Raw genomic sequence first — 22,092 nt, 5'->3', positions numbered from 1 at the left:
ACTTTTGATCTTTTCTGAGTCCATTTGAAAGAAAAGTGTCACTTCTACCATGGAAAGAAAGCAAACAACAACATGGCTATACGAGAATCACCGGACCCCTTCAGCTTCGTGCCCCGCAGGGCTGATGGGCTGGTTACAGGAGCGGGCCCAGGGGATCTCAAGGAGATCCCCTGATGTAAGGTATGGTCGAAACATGTTTGTTTTTCCTGAAATCCGCCAGGCTCTGCCTGTTCGACTGCTCTGGTTCCCTCAGGGAGGCCAAAATAGAGTAGACATTATTGGTCCCATTTTGCAAGTGGGCAACCTTCACTGAAGGAGGCCAAGTGACAGCGCCAGTGTAGGCGGGATCAGCAACCTAGAAACCAGGATCTCCTCTGACGCAGACCCTGCTGGAGGCAGGCAGTCAGGACGCGTTCCGCCCGCCGCCAGTGGCTACTGGTTTCCACGCGCCTCTGTGAACGGGGAATCGCGAACCTCCCGGACCACAAGAGGTCTCCCGGGCTGGGAATCTTTGGGCTTCCGAGAGCTCTGGCCCCGCCCTGAGGCTCCTCCGGCCCTGCGATTGGCTCCATGGGCCGGGGGCGGAGCCGGACGCCGAACCGACGTGATGACGTCAGGCTCCGAGAGCGCAGCTTCCTGTTGTCAGTCGCCGGGAAGCCGCTGGGTCGGGTCACAGGATTAGGGTCTGCAACGGCCTGAAGTAGCGGCCCCCCTTCCTCGCTCCCTCTGGTGAGTTAGGGGTCGCGGGCGAGGAGGGCAGCGGAAGAGCGGCGAGTCCGAGACGCGAACGGGCGGTGGGCCATCAGCCCTCTCCGTGATCCCAAACCCCTGGTTGCCTTGAAACCCCTGCTTCAGAGCCCTTTCCCTTCCCAGCCCAAAGGCCGGCACCCTGGCCCTCTCGGACCCTAGCCTTCGGCTCCCACTGCCACTGCATTTGCGTCCCCTCCATCTTCTCCCACCTGTGACCTGATCCCAGCCCTTACTCCCATTCCGTCCCCACCGGTCTTGCATAAGTGCAGCCCCACCCTTGATCCCACTCTAGCCCAGTTCCAACCCTTATCTCTGCCACATGCCTCCGCCACCCTCTAACACATTGCATCCTCACCCCTCAACCCCTTCGGCAGTCCGAATGCTCCTCGCAAACCTCCAGACCCACAGTTCTGGTTTCTCCCTTTCTGGCTCAGTTTTCTAATCCCAATCTCCACCCCATCCTCCTCCCACCCCACTCCCCCGTCCCCTGCTCAGCTCCCCAAGGTCTGCTCTTCCTGAATACCCCACCTCTGTCCCACCCATGAAAGACCCACCACCAAAGTAGATGCTCTGCTGAGCTCACTCTTGGTAGCTCTGATCACAGCCCTATCCCAACATTTCTATGTATCATCTTGTCCTCAGATATTCAACTCCTAACTTCTGAACCCACCAAATACTTTCCATCGCCAACTGCCCTGAGGACACTTCTTCCTAAGTCTGTGAGGTCTCGATGTCCCTGCCTTAACTCTTCACTCCAGCTCTGGGCCCATTCTTCTCTTGACCCAGCCCCCATTCCTTCTGAGGACTTACTTGGTAGAGTCCCCTGCCAACCCCACCAACTGCCTCCTAGAAGCCAAGTCTGGGTGTTTGCTCAGAACTGGACAGTTACTGAGCAGTTTGATGCATGCATAGCCTCAGATGGTAAATTGTGGAGGAGTAGAAAGCCCCCCATTCCTTGGGTCAAGAGATTTTCCTAGGTTTCTGGTCCCCTGTACCTGTTTTCCATGGACTGTGTTTCTAGCATTCATATTAAATTACTCGTGCAGGCTGCTGGAATGGTATGTATCACCCAAATACCTGGAAGGTGAGGGGTGGCCACTTAAAGGACACTGAGCCTGGGGCAACAGAAGCCATCACTTCCTTTGGCTGGCGATCGGAGAAACTCAGGGAGTGCCCTTGTGTTGAGGTGGCTGTGGTCACAGAGCCATGTCCATGTGTCTTGTCCTGGAACTTGGAAGGGACCGGCATCCAGTGCTCCTCCCAGTGGGAGCTGGTTACACCTTAGTCCCAACACTAAACACAGGGAACACAGTGGGTGCCGGAGGCGATGTTGCACATTGTGAAGAGTATAGATGAGTAAGTTCTGGGAAGACTGAGGCCTAGGTGGGTACAGAGGCTGTTGAATTGCTTCCTCTTTTTGCAGGTGCTGGCTCATTGAGTTTGACCATTTTGGTTACCCAAGAATACAGGGAGCCCAGTTATCTCAGATTAGCTGAGGCAGAGGGACATTCCTGAGCCCTCCAGGCCCATTCTCAGCATATAGATATAATCTCCTGTGCTTTTTGGGTGCACATCCCCTCCAGATTCTGGCACTGGGCTCCATAGGGTTAGCTGTTTGACAGCAATTGTAAAGGGCCCCAAAGAGGACCCGTTGTCTCTGCTTGCCATGTGTAGTGTCATGTCCCTGAAAACCAGATGCCCTGCTACCTTCAGTATCCCCTCATCTGGGTGTGACATAGCTGAATGGTTTTTAGCCTGCTGGCCTCTTGGCTTAATAGAAGGAGTTTCACAGTGGCCCCACCACTGAAAGCCTGTATACCCCCAACTTCCCAGTCTGTGAAATGGAAATACCTGCTCTAAGCCTTTGTTTTACTTTAATAGTTATTTAGCAAGTAGTTTTTGAGCACCACATGTGCTATGCACTATTCTAGGCATTAGAAATGCCATGGTTACTGAGTCAGGCAAAGTTCCTGTTGTCATCCATTCAGAGTTTGGTCCTTGCTAGAATCCTAAGGCCCATGGGACAAGAATATGGGGGAGAGGGGTGTTTTGGATAGAAGGAAGGAGGGAAGAAAGATAGTGTTTACTGACTTCACATTTCTGGCTTCATCCACTAACCCTTGGACTGGAAATCACAAGCTAGAAGTTTCTCTGTCTCCAGCTGGTATTCAGTTGCCTCAAAGGCCTAGCTCCTCCACCCGCCATCCCCCACTATCCTCACAGGACACTTATCTAGAAATCCCAACTTCCTTCAGGTGGACAGAGTGCTCCTTGAACGTGCAGTACGCACATGTCTGAAAGATCAGCTGTTTTTCCAAATCAGAAGATAACTTTGTCATTCTTTCCCAACTGGAAAGCATGACTTATCAATTGGTACAGCAGCTGAGTGCCTTAAACACCAGGCTGTTCTGAACAGTATAGGAGAGGAGGCTGGTGGGAATGGCTGAGAAGTCTCCAAGGAGAAGCGGTTGCTGTTTACTGATGGATGAAGTGTTTCAGAAGCCGTAAAGCCAGGTCATCCATTTCTTCTTTTAATGTAAGTCTCATCTAAGCCAGTCTCCTTTCTTCCTTAGTCCCTGGAGGAAGTGAAATTGGACATGTACAGAGGCCAGTCATGATAATGAAGAAAGCAACTAGAACAATTCCCTCCTACCTGTTGTTGGAACAAATAAGAAAGAACAGCTCTGAAACTTGGGTACCGTGGAAAGGATGTGGGTGCAGCTGGTCAGGTTTGCAGGTCTGATGGCAAGATTATTTCTTGTTGGCTTCAGACCTCCTTTGGTAAAGTGGCATTTCCAAGTGCCTCTGAAGAGTCTGTAAGTAATCAGTTTGGCTGAAACTCTTTAAACCTAGGACCTGAGGCAGTTTGATCTGGTAAAAGGCTGGGGACCTGGAATGAGGAAACCAGAGAATTCTGTCCCTTGCCTGGGGCCCATCTACTCTGTAAAACAGGGATAACCCTCCTCCTCTCTGGATTGTTGTGGGAATTAAATGAGATAAGAGAATGAGGTCAGAGAAGCTTGGAGAACTGTGTGAACAGGGTGAATGCAATAGGGTGAATCAATATTTAGGGGGAAAGGTAGGCTTGGCGTGGTGCAGAGTTTCCTAAGGACAGACAGAAGTGACTATTTCTGCTAAACTCCACCTGTGGTGTTGGAAGGGCCTTTAACAGTGTAGCCATGTTCTCTCCTTCCTCTCTGCAGCCCAGGTCTCCTTGAAGCCCCACCTCTCTTTGGTTTGGTTCCTGGCATCAGTGAAGAGTGTTCTGAGGACAGGAAGTGAAACCAGTCCCATAGGATGGCCAATTGGGGGTCTGGGCCACCCAGGAGAGTGATGGAGCACTGACCCAGGGCAGTCAGGAGCCCCAAAGCCCTGTTCCACTTCCACTGGGGAGTTCTCATCAGAGACCATCAGATTCCTGCCTCTGAGCCACTTCCCTGCCTCTCTGAGGCATTATGGAACAGACGCACATAGGCAGGGTGATTTGGCTTCCTATAAAGAAAGGTATGCCCTGAGTTGTGGCGTGAACCCCAAAGCCTCGGTCCTAGTTTGTGAATTGTCAGGTGGCTCTTCTGGAATCCTCTGTGCTGATGTCAGTCACGTTGTGGCCTTTCTGACACTTTATTTTAGGGGACAGTTATTTTTCTCTTGTCTAGCCCGTCTCAGGCCAGTTCACTCTGAGTTTTTGCAGACTTACTTGGCCAGAGCAGCCACTGACTGAGAAGGCTCCCTCCCTCTAGTGAATACTCTATTATTTCTAGGTAATTCATTAATGAGGCTTTAATGGACCCAGGCTATTATCCAAATTGTTGAGATCTAAGCTCCTCAGGGGGGCTTGGCCTTGTGAGTGGCTGAAGGAACAACAGTTCTGGAACTTAAGGCTGGGGCGAGAAGGGCAGGCCTGTGGGGAGGCATTTCTGAAAGACTGGATCCCAAGGTCATGGTGGGCAGCACAGGGGGCCTTGGAGGAACCTAGCCTCCAGGATGAGGCACATTTTCAGGAAGGATTCTGATGCAGCACGTGCCCCAATTCCTGCTGCCTTGGTGGCCAGAGTGTGAGTGTGGAGCTGGTGTCCAGAGGAGGCCCCGAGAATCCTGGGTAGGAACCCTGGGAGTGGAGAGTGTGGCAAAGGGTGAGGCAGTCAGGCGCTGCGGCCGGCCGGGCCAGTGCCGTTCCTGGAGGTCTGCTACGCCCAGACCAGAGCTGGGCCTGCAAGGGCCTCCTCCATACACACCTCCCTCCCTCTGCATGTCATTACAGAGGGCAGTTGGCTCTGCCAGCTCCAGAGGCCGGGGATTGAATCGGAGCTTTTCCCACCATTTAGGGCCACCCTGCTTCACTCATATCCAAGCCTCATGCTCCACCGCTCAGTAAAGCTTTCCCGCCAGATTGACCTTCCTATCGGCTTGCACCCCCTCACCCGGGCTCCTACCGGGATGCACTAGGTAAGGGTGCAGTGGAGGTTACAAGGGCTACAGTGGCCTAAGTGCATAAGTACTGGCCTGACCCACCACCCCAGGTTCAGTCTGTACCACCCAGCTGGGGAGCCCTCCTCCTAGTCCCCCGGCCCCAATTCCCACAGCCTCTTAGCCCTAGCTCCCTCTGCCTCTTCGGAAGGGAGGGGACTGCACTCGTTCAGGCATCTGGGGGTTTCCTAGAGCTGGGGTTGGCCTCATTTTGGTGATGGGTGGTGGAGTCCCCCACTTATCAGCCCTAGGATCTCAGGAAGTTCCTCGACCTGGGTCGGCTTCTACTTCTAATCTGTCAGAGATGATAAAATAGCACTCCTCGGGTGGTTATAGGGAATGAATGAGGCCATATATGTAAAGGGCACAAAACCCATTTAGCACGCCTTGGTTTCTTCTTTGGGCCATGCAAGAGTTTTTGAGAGCAGAGACAGCGGGAACCTTTTCCTATTTTGGTGGCCTCTCCTGCTCAGCTGTGTGGTCACTAGGGCTTTGTTTGGAATGGGAATGCGCCTGCCTAGTCCCCATCTGTCCAAATTGCTGGGACTGGGCCGGGCCAGTCATCAGCCCCTCAGGCTCAGCCACCCCCAGGCGGAAGCCAGGTGTCCTGAGGAGTCTACCCGTGTACTGACTTCAGCTACTTGTGCACACTCATTTCGGCAGTACCATTCTTTGCCTATCGATTTGGGTGGCCACATCCCCTGGAGTCATAGATACCATTCATCCTTGGTACATAGCAGGCCCTATGCTGAGCATTTTTCACATTCATAATTGCTGTTTGAGAAATCTGATTCAGTGCCCAGCATGCCCAACTGGTTAGTGGCAAGTTGAGATTAGAACCCATTTTGGTCCCCTTTAGATGTGCCCCTGTGCTGCTTAAGCCAGAGCCTTGCAGCGCAAAGGAGAAGCAGATGTGGAGCAGGCCTTTTCAGTTGTACTTTTCCCTGCTGAGCTGGCAGACCCTGGACTGGAACAGGTGTCGGAGGGGCAGTGGCAGGGCCCAGGCCCGGAACGTGACTTGTGAGCCCCTGATCCCTGGTCCCTGTGGGTTCTTGGCCCTTTCAGCTGCAGTGTCCTCCCTTGCACTTTCAGCTCAGTACCTAAATCAGCCTTGCATCCCCTGCTCTTTGTGCCAGTGTTTGGCGTGGAGTGAAGAGCCCTTCCTCCGACTCCTTGGGGCAGACCCGCCTTTGGCACAGGGGCTCCTCACGCCCCAGGATCCCAGCCCTCGGACTTTGTTTTCTTCCTTAAAATCCACTCTGGGTTTTTGCTTTTGTATCCCAGAGTCTTTCAGTTGCAGTCTGAGTAAGATGGCTGCCCTCCTGTCGGCTTCTGAGGGGAGACAGGGGACTGGCTGGGGGTGGTGAGTTGGGAACTGGCTCACGGGGCTGCTGTCTGTCTCTGCAGGTGTCATGTGATTCTCTGAGGGAGCTGCTGCGTGAGTGGAAATGCTCTCAGTGGTGGAAAATGGACTGGACCCCCGGGCTGCCATCCTGGTAGGTGGCAAAGGTGCATTGTGTGGGAAGGGGTGCACAGGACAGCCATTTCATTGGTTTTCTTCCTTTGAAATGAATGGGCCCTGTCCAGAAAGAGGCCTCGGGTTGAGAAAGACTTATAACAGAAGCAGGTTCTGTGGATATCCTGCCGTTTCTAGGTCATCTTATTGGTGATAAAATGGAATTTCATAAAAAACAATGGGGATTTAATATTATAGGTTATCTGAAGACCAAGGATTTCTCCAAAGAAGATATACAAATGACCAATAAGTACTCAATATACAAAAGACCAAAAGATTCTCAACATCATGAGACATTGGACAAATGCAAATCAAAACCACAATAAGATTCTTCTGTACATCCACTAGGATGACTGTTAACAAAATGGCAGATGATAATAAGTGTTGGTAGCGTTGTGGAGAAATTGGAACCCTCATACACTGCTGGTGGGAATGTAAAATGGTGCAGCCATTGTGGAAAGGTGTTTGATAGCTTCTAGAAAAGTTAAACACAGTTACATATGCCCTAGCAATTCCACTCCTAGGTATATATCCAAGAATATTGAAAACATATGTCTACACAAAAACTTGTGCGTGAATGTTCATACCAGCATTGCAACTAAAAGTGGGAACAACTCAAATGTCTATTAATCAATGAATGAATAAATAAGAGATGGTATATTTATGCAATGGAATATTGTTTAGCAATAAGAAGGAATAAAGTATGATACATGTACAAGATGGATGAACTTGAAAACATGCCAAGTGAAGGAACCCAGACACAAAGGCCACATGATTATATGATTCCATTTATATGAAATGTCCAGAATAGGCAAATCCATAGAGACAGAAAGTAGGTGAGTGGTTGCCAGGGGCTGGGGGAGAGGGGACGAGGGAGTAACTGCTAAGGGAATACATGTTTCCTTCTGGAGCAATGGAAATGTTTTCAAATTAGATAGTGGCAATGGTTGCACAATTCTGTGAATGTACTAAAAACCATTGAACTGTATACTTTAAATGAATGAATTTTATGCTATGTAAATTATGTCTCATTAAAGCTGTTACAAAAAACATGTAACTTTTCAAAGAACATTAGCATGAACTATTTTGGTTAAAAGAAAATAACACAATAAAATGTTTATCCATAATCCTGTCATCTAAAAATTCAAACCATTCTTTCTGCATTCTTCTCTAGTCCTTTTCAAATACTTAGGTAAGTTTGACATACTTATAGTATGATAGAACTGTCTTTATATTTCCAAAGGACTTTATGTATATTTTATAACTTCTTCATTTAACAAACATTTATTAGGTACTTATTTGTGCCAGGAATCATGCCTAGTGTTGGGGACACAAGGATGATAAAAACCTAGTCCTGCCTCAGAGTGCTGTAGATCAGGGAGTAGTATTTTCATTTAACAGATGAGAACATTGAAGCTCAGAGAGGAGGTCAAGTGAAATGTCTGAGGTGACCCAACTGTTGACTGACAAAGCTGAGACTAAACTGACCTCTGACTGCCAGGCCTAAAGTCTTTCTTAATGTAGACTGTGCTTCTGTTTTCTGCATGTTTTTATTGTTCTAAAGCACTACTTTTTGCCTCTTGGCTTGTAATGCCTCTGCAGAATCTTGGTTATGTAAATAAGGTGGAAAGGTTCACCCCTGTCCTTGATGGATTACCCAAGCTCCCATAGCTCTAACGATGATGAAGTCTGTTTAAACACAAGATTTATACGACTATCATTCATTGAAGTTTGGTTTAAAAAAAATACACAAATATCTTTGCAAAAAATAAAGGCAGTACCTCTGTGTGATATAAGTGGCTAATTCTCCTTTTTTCTTTATGCTTTATCTTTATTTTCTGTAATTAGAATATGTGCTGGTTTGCTATATAAACACATGCATTCATGTAGGTGCTCACATATTTGGTGACAGGCAGAGTTACATTCCAGGGGTTGCCATAGCATTTTCTAAAAGCCTGTGTCCTGTCTGGCACTGTCTAGGTCATCAAGAAGAAGTTAGTGGGATCTGTGAAGGCGTTGCACAAGCAGTATGTGTCCTCGGACACAGTGGTCACCAGTGAAGACGGAGATGCCAACACCATGTGCAGCGCCTTGGAGGCCGTATTTATCCATGGCCTGCACGCCAAGCACATCCGAGCCGAGTCTGGGGGGAAGAGGAAGAAAAGCGCCCCCCAGAAGGCTCTGCCGCAGCCTGTCTTCTGGCCCCTCCTGAAAGCTGTCACCCACAAGTGAGATCAGCTGGGGAGGCTTTGTTTTGGGGCAGAGTTTCAGGGTGGGACCCGGGGCTCTTCCTCTCCAGCGCTGCGGGAAAGCGGACAGATATGCACTGTGCTCTAGAGTAGAGATGGCCAAGGTAGGGCCAGTGTTAGACCTCGGGCAACAGCCTGGGCTGCTTCAAGCTCCTGGACTGGTTGCCTTTAGCAGGAGCTGCCTTTTTCAGCATACTGTGGCAGAGTTAGGTACTTGCAACAGAGGTTAGGTGGCCTGCAAAGCCCAAAATCTTCATTATCTGGCTCTTTATCAAAGAAGTTTGTTGACCCTGCCTTAGAATGTTTGAACATCTGTGCTAAGTGTTATACTCAAACCCAGGTAATTTTTTAAGAAGAGTGGAATCCAGGTAGAGCATCTGAATATTTACCCTGAGACACTTGTGTTTGTGGCCCTGTCCCCAAGTGCCTGGGCTTGGAGCAAGGAGCTGGCACTGTGCCTTGAGGGCTATTATCTGCCACCCTCAGCCCCAGGGTGCCTTGTCAGCTTCTATCTCCCTTGCCATGCCTGCCACCACTGCCCTATCTCAGGTTGTCACTTCACTCCTGGGTGGCAGTGGCTTTCTAATTGTCCCCCTTACCTCATTCTGTCTTTCCTTAGGTCAGTCAGCTCATCAGCATGTACTGAGCTTACGCTTAAGCTCAAGCTCATGCTAACAGGAGCTCAGTAGGTGTGGTCTGCGCTCCTGTGGAAGTCAGAGGAGGGCCATTTACAGCAGACCGAGGCATTTAGGGACTGAGTTGGTACATGTGGGGTCTGATCTTATCCAGAGCAACCACCCTGAAGCCTGTATAACTATGGTCAAATTGCTCCTCTCTGCAAACCTTTGTAGGCCAACGGCTCCCAAATGCTAGCATGGAATCTGAGTCACTAGGTTGGGGCAACAAAAATCTGTGTCTTAACCAAATTCCCCAGATGATTCTGATGCACAGTCAGATGTGGGGACCATTGCTCCACTTTGCCTCACCAGTTTGATACTCAAGACCCTGCATTACCTGGCTTTGCAACCGAATCACCCACTCCTCCCCGTGTTGTAATTGGAGCACTCAACCCTCCTGTTACAGTCTGCTGTTTTCCTATCCTTTATTTCTGCCAGTATTTTGTGCCTAGAAGGTTTTCCTTCCATCTTTACCTCTTTAAATTCCTTGTAGTGCAGTGTAGATACTGCCCTTTCGAGGGCATTTTTCTGACTCCAGCCCAGAAACGATTGCCCAGCCTCCACCCCAGCTCTACTAATGATGGGGCTCACCTCAGTGTACCTGGACGGAGGGGGGGACCATGTCTTTACCCTGTGTCTTTGCAGCACTGAGGACCTTACACTTCGGGGCTCAGGAGACAGGTCCTGGATGAACAGATGATGTTAGGAACCCAAGGGGTAGTTGTAATGAAAATGGCAATTATTCTTCATGATACCAGCCTCAAAAAGTTGGGAGTTATAACTTAATATATCTAAATTCTAAATGAGAACACAATTATCCGAGAATTTTTCATGTTTGTATATATTTGTACCTGTTATTGGCTCTTGCTAACCAGTGGATAAAATGACATCTCTGTGATTTGAAGGCTTTCCTCTAAACAAGCTCTTCTCCCCATTCCCAGACACATCATCTCGGAACTGGAGCACCTGACCTTCGTCAGCACGGATGTGGGCCGCTGCCGGGCCTGGCTGCGGCTGGCCCTGAACGACGGCCTGATGGAGTGCTACCTGAAACTGCTCCTCCAGGAGCAGGCCCGGCTGTGCGAGTACTATCAGCCCGCAGCCCTGCTTCGGGATGCCGAGGAGGGCGAGTTCCTCCTCAGCTTCCTGCAGGGACTGACATCCTTGTCCTTCGAACTCTCCTACAAGTCCGCCATCTTAAACGAGTGGACACTTACCCCACTGGCTCTCTCTGGGCTTTGCCCCCTCTCTGAGCTCAACCCCCTTACCACCTCTGGGATGGAACTGCAGCGGAAGGAGTCTGTGGATTCAGTTTCCCATTCCTCAGGCTCAGAGGACATCGAAGTCCAGCACTCAGGCCACAAGATCCGACGGAACAAGAAGCTCACTGCCTCCTCCCTCAGCCTGGACACGGCCAGTTCATCCCAGCTGTCCTGCAGCCTAAACTCTGACAGCTGCCAACTCCAGGAGAACGACTCCAAGAGTCCAGACCATTCCGGGGAGCCCATGTCCTACGACTCAGACCCAGGGGCAGCAAACGCCGAGGATTCAGACTCATCTCTGCAGGAGTGAGTACCTCCCCCACCCCTTTCCTGTCTCTCATTTCCCTTCCTCCTCCCCTTCCCCTTTCTCTCCCTTCCTTCCCGTAGATGGGACTGCCTGTCCCCGAGCACTGACCTCTGTAAGGGAACAAGACAAAGGGGACCTCGTCTCTCTCCCTCAGGGACTGGAATTGCTGGCCCCTGTAACTGGAGGCAGCACAGGGGCAGTGAGAGAAGGGATTCGGACAGGCCTCAGAGGTGGTTCAAAGGAGGTAATCTCTGTGCGGCTCGGTGTAAAATATTGTCGTCTTCATCTGGAGGGAAGGAAGCTAACAGTTCAGAGCTATCGTTACAACTTCCCAAAAGTACAGTGAGACATAATGCATAAGGGTGCCCTTCTGTGACCACACAGACCTCCTGGAAGACACAAAGCCCGAACCATGCCTGGGGAGGTTGTAGACAAACCAGGCCGTGCGAGCGCGTGGAGGAGGGAGTCTGAGCGTAGCCTTCTTTGCAGGCTTTTTTTTTTTTTTTTCCCTTAAGAATCTGCTACAGCTATAATGTCTATTTTTTTTCAAAGTAGGTCTTCCTCACCCACCGAAGGCCACATAGTGAAGTTGCTCAAAACTTCAGTTTCTATTTTGGTAGCATCTAGGACCTACAGAAGTGATTTCCAATTAATTACAATTTCAAAATTGAGGTTCCTAGTAACAATGCCCAGTGCCAAAACACACCCTCCCCACCACCATTTTGTTTACTTTGTGGGAGAAAAGTTTTCACTGGAAAGAATTTTTAATTTTATGAAGATTAACATTGGAATTCTCTAGGACAGCAGCCATTTCTCCACAAGTTTTGGTAAAGGTTATAGCTCAGATTTCAAAGCGCAAACATGTTCCTGGAGCATCCGAAATGGGCCACTCCACTTTTATTCCTAGAGCCGTCGCGACTCTTATGTGCCCCAACCCCACAAAGGGCAAAACTCATCCCCTTTTAGTGTACAAGTGCAAGAGCACACTTTCGGAGTTTCCCAAAATGACCGGCAACGTACGAACCCGGGTCGTTCCTAGAATCGGGGCTGGTCAGGAGAAATCTTGAGGGAAGGGGCGCCCAAAGATTTCCAAGCACTGGGATCGTGAAGGTTTCTACGTGCTCCTATCTAGGGAGAATCAGTGGCTGCTACAATAGGAAGAAGGCTGCTCCTTTCCGTGGCCCTGGCCGCGTAATGGCTTTGGCGTACTGTGGGGGGATGGCGGGTGCACCGGGGTCCCCGCCCTCGGAGCCTTCAGCTGACTGCCACGCTAGAGGGACGCGCGGCTGGAGCTGCGGCCTCCACCCTCCCCGGCGCCAGTCTTTAGAACCTGGCGTCGCCCCCACCTCGCCCGTCGAAGTGGGTGTCCCGCCACGCTGGGCCTCATCGCCATACCCAGGCCGCATGGGGTAGGGAAAGAACTTGGCAAATCTCGGCCTCAGAGTCTGCGCCCCTGTGGAAAGAGCAGAGGAGAGCCGTTTCACCCGATCTCATACCAACTGGGGTATTGGGAAACAAGCGGTAATTGCCTAAGAACCCCGAGCTCTGAGAGGTGAGGCTGCGGGGACGCCTGGACGGTTTGAGGACCGGGCCCGGGTCGGGAAGACTCCAAACTTCACCCCTCCCAGGTTCCCGGTCCCACTCCCCGCCGTCTCCCAGCGCCGCCACTTCAGGCAGCCCACTGGGCCCGCCTGTCCCCGTGCCCGGACCACCCCCCATGGGGTGCTCTCACTGCGCAGCGAGTCCCTCCGCTGTTTGCTCCCAGCCCCTCCTTGCAGGCTTTTTAACATTAACTTTTGAACAGATAATCTATTTTTATGGTTTAAAAAAAAATCTAAAATGTATACAAAGTCTTTCCTACTGCTATAACCATAATTATTAATTTCTTACATACTCTTCCAGTGTTTGTGCATCTATAACAAAATATGAATATACAGATTTTTAAAATTTCTTTCTTATTTCTTATGCCCCCCCCTTTCCCACCAAGACTAGTATAACTACACTAATCTCCACTGTATTTTGGAGGAGATTTTCATATCAGAGTTTCTTAATCTTTTTTTCTATTGCATATTTTTCCATTGTATTAACGTACCTTTTTATTTAATTAGCCCTGTACTTAATAGATATTGGAGTTCACTGTTTCTGTAAATAACCTTGTGTATGTGGTCTTTTAGTTCTATGCAATTAGATTAATTCCCAGAAACAAAATTGCTGAGCCAAAGGATAGATTAATCTGTAAGTTTCACAGATAATTGCCTATTTACACTCCATCAGGAATGTACTTGTGTCCTCTCAGCCTTGTCAGCAGAAAATATTATCAAACTTCTGGATATTTGCTCACTTAGTAGATAAAAAATGGTAACCTTTTATTAAGCACTTCTTTTATTCAGACCCATGTTCTATCAGCTGTGTTGAGGACCTTCTTTCTACCCTTGCTGCCCCACCACCCACCCTTAGTCCAAGTCTTTACAGGGTTCCACCTAATAGGGAAATACCACCAGGATTGATGGTGCTACAGCCTGGCTTGGAGCAGATCTAGTTTTAAGCCCCATTCCACCACTTAAAGTCCAGCAGTGTCAGGCAGATTGCTAACTCTTCCTGAGGTTCTGTTTCTTTAAAATGGAGATTGTCTCAGAGGACTGTTTGAGAATTACATCACATGCCTGTTAGTGAGTTGCCCACATAAGAACTTCTGGTAGGCCCCAGAAACAGCTTCTGAGCACTGAGCCCATCAGATAGAATTACAAATGGCAAATGGAAGAATTTTTATGTAACATGTTGGGAAGGCAGTCCCTGTCCCAGACATGGCTGGGCTCCTGGCGTGACTTAAGCTCATTAACTTGTTTTAGCCCCATGTTGTCCCTCAGTCCTCCCATGGCCCAGCCAGCCTTCTCTTTGTCATGTGTCTTGCCTTTGTCTTTCATGAGTCTTGTGATTGGAAAGTTCCAGCTTAAAGTTGTTGAATCAGTGACCATCCCCCCTGTTTGGGCAGTGTTGTGCTGATGTTATGGGGAACTCAGGGGAAGAGGATCAGGATGTCCCGAACAGCACTGCAGTGATTGAGGAGCCCACAAACCCTAAACACAGATGCACAGACACACGCAGCCCCATCAATCCTCAGAGCTGGGCTCAAAGTTAGTCTTAGAGCATCCACAGAGACCACCATTTCTTGGAGTGTATGTTTTAAGGGTAAAGACCGTCACAAAACATGAGAGTTCACTTGTTATTTTTATTATAGTACTTAAATGTTTGTATCTTAAAATGAGGCATAAGTATCTTGTGCTTATAGGTCTTACAACTATAAAATCAAAACATCTACAAATTAAAGTTCAAAATAAACAGAAAATTCCAAATGAAATGTATTAGTTTAATGTTTTATGGAAACCAACTTGCGGTTTGCCTTGTGAATAGAGAATTGACTGCCCTTAATAGCTTCTTTTGTGTTTGTTGGGTCTGAATTATAATTATCACCAAGAAGCCTCGGTGCAGGCCAGTGGTTAAGAACGTGGACTCAGGAGCCAGATCACCTGAGGCTTCCATTAACCATCTTTTCAGTCTTGGGCAGTTACTCAACCTTTCTGACCTTGATGTCCTCATCCATAGAATGGGGGTAAGAATGCTGGGAAGAGTAAATGAGTTAAGGTATGTAAAGTGCTTAGAGCAGCTCCTGACATGGTGGGTGCTCAGGGGGTGGTATCATTGTCATTTTACTGCTGGGTATCTGTGGCCTCAGTTCTCCTCTGCTTGTCTCTATGAACACTGCTGCAAAACCTTGGTAAGATTTGTCAGATGTTATTGTCACGAGCTCTCATTCCCTTTGGGGGAAATGATTATGCCTGAGCAGCCCCTGTGCTTTAAGTATACATCCTCTGTATGGGCCTCAACTGCCAAATAGTATGTGTACTGCCAGTATGATAGTCCTCATGTTCAGGAAAACCGCAGGCTCAGAATCACTTGGCAGGGTATTTTATGAGGTGGTCGCCCAAACCCACAGGCCATGCTTTTTATTTATTTGACTTAAATATATCACATACATACTCATACATATATACATATGTATATACTACATATACTTCTTCAGATTGTTTACTAAAGAAGAGCACAAAGTTTTACAAATCTTGAACAGAAAGTTCTGAAAAACACTGCTCTGAACCAGCAGAAGTGGAAGGACTGTAGCAGTTTCACTGTTTAATTTCTATGTGGCATTTTCTTCAAAATGCTTAAACGTTTTCTTTTTCTTTTTTGCCTTTCCTTCAAAATCTTACCTCTAGCACTATTTTCCACTTGATGTACATGTCTCTCTCATTCTCCTTGGGTCCTGAAGACCAGTACTGATTCTGGTAAAGCTCTGTGAACACGACTTCCCTTTGACTTTGGTTTTGATTTGCTGGAAACTCTAATTTATCCCACAAGCTTCTTGCTGTTTGTGGCATTTCTTTAGGCATGAAGCAACTCACTTATTCTAACACCCAGTCTACTCTGTCATTAAAATCTTTGTATAGATTTAGGATTCATTTATAATTGATAACCATCTTGGTAGCACTGAGTATTTCCAACTCTACTCCTTTCCTTGCAGTCTTGTGTTTGTGTACATGGAGTCTAAGCACTCTTATCAATGATAATAAAAACAACTGCAGTAGCAAGTTGAGGTTAACGTTTACGGGAGATTACTTTGTGCTAAACATTCTACTAAGCATTTTGCCTATATTATCTCATTTAATCTTTGTCATGGTCATAAAAGGTGGGTGTTGTCACCATGCCTGTTGTACAGATAAGGGAAGTCCATGAGCTTTGGGGGCTGTTGTGGGGCCACAGCAGTGTGCTCACCAAGGCCAGGTGGACTCTGGAGCCCTGCTCTTAACTCCTCACTACACAGCCTCCTGGAGCCCATGAGGAGCTGGGACCTGACAGGAGACATTTGCCAGAAGTCTGCCTCCCTTGTTCATTACAGAGCTGTTCCCATTGTGGCTCCGTGGTTTGGACACACATGGCTAGTAGTGAATGTCTCTTCCTCTTATGCCTGGGGAAGCTCCCCTTGTTTCCTCACTCACTGTTGCCCACTCCATTAAGTTGCATTCCTGGACTTCCATCCATCTTTTTTAGAATGAGGTCTGAGAGCAAGAACCAGCACCCACTTGCCACCCCCATAACGATTCCACAAACACATTTACACCTTTCTCTGATAGCTCATCTTTGTTTATTGAGAGATGCTTCAAATGCCATAAAAGTGACCATTATAAATGTACATTTCAGTGGCTTTTAATGTATCTGCAAGGTTGCACAACATCACTAGCACGTGATTCAAGCACACTTTCATCACCCTGTAAGGAAGCGCCTTATCCGTTAGCTGTGGATTTTCCTGTTCTGGACACTTAATATAAATGGAATCATACAATATGTGATCTTTTGTGACCACCTTTTTCACTTAGTATGTTTTCAAAGTTCATCTGTGTTATAGCATGTGTCATGGCTAATAATGTTTCATTGTATAGGTAATACAATTTGTTTATTCGTCAGTTAATGGGCATTTGTTTTTCTCCCATTTTTTGGCTATTGTGAATATTGTAGCTATGAACATTCATGTACAAGCTTTTGTGTGGACGTGTTTTCTATTCTCTTGGGTTTACATACACACCCATGAGTAGAATTGCTGAGTCATATGGTAACTCTGTATTTAACTTTTTGAGGAACTACCAAACTGTTTTCCACAGGGGCTGCACCATTTTACATTCCCACCAGCCACATATAAGCATTCCAGTTTCTCCACATCTTTGCTAACACTTGCTATTGTTTTTTTTTTTTTTTTTAATTATAACCATCCTACTGGGTATAAAGTAGTATCTCACTGTGGTTTTTACTTGTATTTCAGTACTATCTAATGATACTGAGCATCTTTTCATGTACTTATTGGCCATTTGTGTATCTTTAGAGAAATGTCTCTTCAAATCTTTTGCCCATCTTTAGATTGGGTTATTTGTTTTTTTAATTATTGAGTTGTAAGAGCTCTATATATTTTGGATACTAGTCCCTTATCAGATATATGATAAGATTTGCAGATATTTTTCCATTCCTATGAATTGTCTTTTCACTTTCTTGATAGTAGCCTTTTTGAAGCACAAAAGTTTTTAATTTTAATGAAGTCCAACTTGTCTATTTTTTATTGGTGGCTTATGCATTAGATGTCTTATCTAAGAAACGATTGCCTGATCCAAAGACATAAAAATTTACACCTGTTTTCTTCCGAGAGTTTTATAGTTTTAGCTCTTACCTGTATGTGTTTGACACATTTTGAGTTAACTTTTATTATATGGTATGAAGTAGAGGTTCAACTTCATTCTTTTGCATGGGACTTTTCACTTATTCCAGTACCATTTGTTGAAAAGACTACTTTTTCCCCATTGAAATGTCTTGGTGCCCATGTTGAAAATAATTGCCCATCAATGTAGGGATTGGTCACCTATTCTTGACTAGCATGTCTTGAAGTGTTCCCAGTTATGATGGTGTAGACAAGAGCAGAGCTCAGCCAGAAGACAGTTAGGAAAAATTTTAGTTCTAAAATCCTTATTTCTATAAGCCCACATTAAGGGGAGTTTGATATGTCTTCTGGACCCAGTCTCAGCCGTTAGGCTCCAGACAGCTTTACTGCCGTTTGAACCTGCATTTGTCCATGACGTACTCCATTGGGTTCATAAGCAGAGGAGGAGAGAGAGCAAACAGATTTACTTCAGAAACAGAATTTGGATTCTCAGAAGCCTCAAGAGAGGGAGCAGCAGCCACTAGCCAGTGCACATTCCAAAAGGGCCAGAAGTATGTTTTCAGGTGTGTGTGTATGTACACAAAGGCAGTAATACTGGCTCCCTGTGGCCCCAGAGGTACCACTGAGGGTCTGGAAGAGCCAGTCTCATCAGGAGGAGTGAGCAGACCCACACCCCATAAATACTTGTACACACACTCCCACACCTTGTGTACACTGATCTCCAGCAGCAACTTCTGGAAAGAGAAGGCTTCTCTGATTCCACACCCAGTCCACTGAAGTGGACCAGCCCTTGCAACTCACCCCAACCCTGCTGTTTAGTTACTGTTCCAGGAACAAAGTGGGCCCTCACTTCACCTACGTCCGTGCCCCAGGAGTGGAGTCCTGGTGCCTCAGCTGTGCGTGCTGTCAGGCAGCTCACCTCTGAGACATTCCATTCACCAAAGCTGTGTCGCAGGTGGCTTGGGCCAATGGTCGCCCACGTGACCATTTGGCTGAGCGAGCTCTCCAGGCCCACAGGTAGCCTATTCAGAAGGTAAAAGGCAGTCAGCTTCCAATTGCATTGTCCTTTTTCTTTGCTTTGTGAGCCGAGCTTTTTTGCCCGAGATCCTGGGCTCCACAACCCACCTGCCCACCCAGTGTGCCTAAGTCCCACCTGAGGAGAAATTCAGTGGGGTCTGTCAGCAGAGGGGACCTGTGTGGGCAGGGGAGTGCAGTGCACATGAAGAGAGTCTTGTTTGTTTTGTTTTGTTTTTTAAATCAATCACAAAATAGCAGTTCACCCTTCTTACCACTGCCCAGTAGCCTGGGCATACTAACTGACCACCCGTCACACAGGTTTCTTTGTTAAAAAATTCTAGGGTGTTGTCGGAATTCAGCAAAGCCCAGGTGAACTCTGTGCCAACCAGCAGACTGAGCCGAGAAGCAGAGATCCCCACCCTGCAGGCCTCACTCGCCTTCCACGGCCTCCACACTAGCTCACACCTGCACTTCGATGTGCCTGCAGAGTCCCACCCCACCCAGGCAACCCTGGGGACTCAAGATGGCGGCCACAAGCAGGAGGCATCTTCCCAGGCACCTGGCACCCTGGGCTTGCAGCAGCTGGGCACCATCCAAACTGTCCTTTTGGGGAGCACTTCCAGCCAGCAGCCTTCTAGTCTGATGAGAGAGACGACCAGAGCAGTCAGCCAAGGGAGTGGCCAGCAGAAGCCCCCGAAGGAGGTTGGAGCTGGTCTGAGCCTTGTCGTGTCCTCACCCACCAGTCCGGTGAGTGGCATAAGCTGTTTTGGGGGGAGTCTTGGTGAAAAGTCTCCGTGCGGTGCAGGGTTTCCCCAGCTAGTAATCCCGAGTGGCCTCTGCCTTCTCCCCACCAGCCTGCCTGCCTGCACAGTGTTAGGGTTAAGAGCATTGTGGTGATGCATCTCATGTTTCTTGGTGCGTGAGTAGGGATGTGAGCCAGGCACTGCCAGTCACTTCCCATGGGTATCTCCTGTCATCATCGTTGACCCTGTGTGGAGAAGGTAACACTGGGCTCATCTGACCCCAGACTCTCTGCTCGTAACCATGGCCACTTACCAGCTCAAGGCCTTGGGCAAGGTGCTTTACCTCACTGAGCCTTGGTTTCCTCCTCAGTGTTTGTTATTATTAAATCAATGTTACAAAGTACCAGGCTTTAAAAATACTATTTTGCAACAGGAATCAGATTTAGAGCTGCGCTGTCCAATATGGCAGCCACATGTGGCTACTGAGCACCTTAAATGAAGTTAGTCCAAACTGAGATAAGCTGTGTAAACACTGGATTGTGAAGACTTATAATGATATAAAGTATTTCATTAATAACTTTTTTATTGATTGCATGTCAAAATGAAAATAGTTTAGATATATTGGGTTAAATAAAACATAATGTTAAAATTAATTTCAACTATTTCTTTTTACGTTGTTTAAATGTGGCCACTAGAACATTTTAAATGATATACAGTGGCTTAATTGTATTTCTGTTGGACAACAGTATTCTAGAATAAGCCAATCCAGTTTATTGTTACATAACCCATGGGAAGCCAGCCCTGAAATGTCCTGGAGAGCCATGGGTAGAGAGGCTTAAGAACTGTTGGCCGGGGAAGCAGCAGTCAGGGCTGCGGACACAAGCTTTCTTGCCATTCATACTGGTTCTTGTGTCATGAGAAGCCGAGGTAGGAATTTGTGTGCTTGTGTGCTCATGGATACTCAAAGCCTAGAGCTGATCCCAGCAGCAGTCTGAGGTTCATGTTGGGATATAGTCTTGGTTTTTCAGCTCCATCCATGCGCATTCCTCCTTTGTCCTATAGCTTCCATATCCTTTAACTCAGAATGGGGCCAGGGCCATGAAATAAACTAACTAGAAGAGGGAAGCCCCCAACCCCCTTTTAACAGATACATTGAAATATAATTCACATACCATACAATTCACCTAATTAAAGTGTAATTCAATTTTTTTTCTTATATTCACAAGATTATGCAACCATCACCACAGTCTAATTTTAAAACATTTTCATCACCCATAAAAGAACCCCCGGCCCATTAGTAGTCATTCCTCATCCCTCTCTTCTCCCCCTGTCTCACTCCCCTCAACCCAAAACCACTAACATCCTTTGTCTATAGATTTGCTGTTATGGACATTTCACATAAATGGAATCATATAGTATGTAACCTTTTGTGACTGGCTTCTTTCAATTGACATAATGTTTTTAAGGTTCATCCATGCTGTACATGTATCTGTCCTTCCTTTACATTGCTGAGAAACGCTGCTCTGTAGATTTCCTTGTATGGATGTATCACATTTTATTTATGCCTTCCTAAGTTGATAAACATATGGTTTTCTTCCCACTTTTTGGCTAGTGTGAATAATGCTGCTGTGAACATTTATGTACAAGTGTTTGTGTGAATATATTTTAATTCTCTTGGATGCATACCTAGGAGTAGAATTTTGGGATCATATGGCAACCCTATAACCTTTTGAAGAATTGCCAAACTGTTTTCCAAAGTAGCTGCCCAATTTTATACTCCCATCAGCAGTGAATTCCTCTACATTGTCACCAACAGTTCTTAAATGTCTTTTTAAAAATTATTTAATATCCTTATGGGTGAGAAGTGTTATCTCATGGTTTTGATTTGCATTTCCCTGATGGCTAATGATGTTGAGCAATTTTTCATGTGCTTATTGGCCATTTGTGTATCTTCTTTGGAGAAGTAGGATTCTACTCAGAATCCTTGCCCATTTTTAAGTGAGATTGTCTTTTGTTATTGAGCTAATAATAGTCTTTATATATCCTGGATTTTAGACCCTTATTGGATATGTGATTTGCAAATATTTTTCTCCCATTCTGTAAGTTGTTTTTTCTGTTTCTTGATGGTATCATTTGTACCATAAAAGTTTTCATTTTGATATAATCTAGTTTATCTAATTTTTCTTTTGTCACCATGCTTTGGGTGTCATATCTCAGTACCCATTTCCTAACCTGAGGTTGTGAAGACTTACTCCTCTATGTTTTCTTCTAAAAAAATTTTTTTTTGATATTTTGAATTCTTAATTGGTTAAATCACAGATACTCCTAAAAATGTTATAGTTTTAGCTCTTACATGTAGAGCTATATCTATTTTGAGTTAATTTTTGTATATTGTGTAAGGATGAGGTCCAACTTAATTTTTTTGTGTATAGTTAGATCAGCACCGTTTGTTGAAAAGGCTATTATTTCCCCCTTTTAAGAATTTTTAAGGATTGATGTATTTAAAGTGATCCTCAGTGTTCACCTCAGTGAGTAATTGTATATAATGTACACTCTGTAACCACCATCCAGATCAAAATATAGACCATATCCAGCTCACCAGAAAGCTTCTTTATGCCTTCTTCCAGTCATTGATCCCCTCCAAAGGAAAACACCATTCTGACTTGTAGCACCATAGATTCATTTTCCTGTTGCTGGACTTCATACAAAAGGAACCACACAGTATGTACTCTTTTGTTTCTTTCGCAGAACATTATGTCTGTGAGATTGAGCTGTACATGTAGCATAGGTTATAGTTTGTTATTTTCCTTTGCTCTATAGTATTCCATCATAAGAGCATATCACAGGG

General features: G+C 46.6%; 1 protein-coding gene across 6 annotated transcripts in view; it reads left to right on the top strand.

Moving 5' to 3' along the window:
* Positions 1 to 579: 579 nt before the first annotated feature.
* Positions 580 to 22,092, top strand: part of PLEKHM1 (pleckstrin homology and RUN domain containing M1) — a 46,270-nt gene continuing 24,757 nt past the window's right edge. For 2 of the 6 annotated variants that reach the window (XM_017658802.3, XM_017658803.3), the window contains exons 1-5: positions 580 to 729; positions 6,625 to 6,713; positions 8,714 to 8,961; positions 10,601 to 11,227; positions 18,843 to 19,248. In XM_017658802.3, the coding sequence (XP_017514291.3) occupies positions 6,666 to 6,713; positions 8,714 to 8,961; positions 10,601 to 11,227; positions 18,843 to 19,248 (1,329 nt within the window). In that variant the 5' untranslated portion in view covers positions 580 to 729; positions 6,625 to 6,665. Of the gene's footprint in view, positions 730 to 3,163; positions 3,287 to 3,323; positions 3,567 to 3,647; positions 4,255 to 4,384; positions 5,197 to 6,624; positions 6,714 to 8,713; positions 8,962 to 10,600; positions 11,228 to 18,842; positions 19,249 to 22,092 lie in introns of those variants that run through there. The other 4 variants (XM_036997569.2, XM_036997573.2, XM_036997571.2 and 1 more) reach the window with 4 other exon arrangements.

This window comes from Manis javanica, chromosome 4, assembly GCF_040802235.1.
Source record: "Manis javanica isolate MJ-LG chromosome 4, MJ_LKY, whole genome shotgun sequence".
Taxonomy (NCBI): Eukaryota; Metazoa; Chordata; class Mammalia; order Pholidota; family Manidae; genus Manis; species Manis javanica.
Note: the sequence above shows the minus strand (reverse complement) of the source record. Positions and strands in the feature narration are given on the sequence as shown.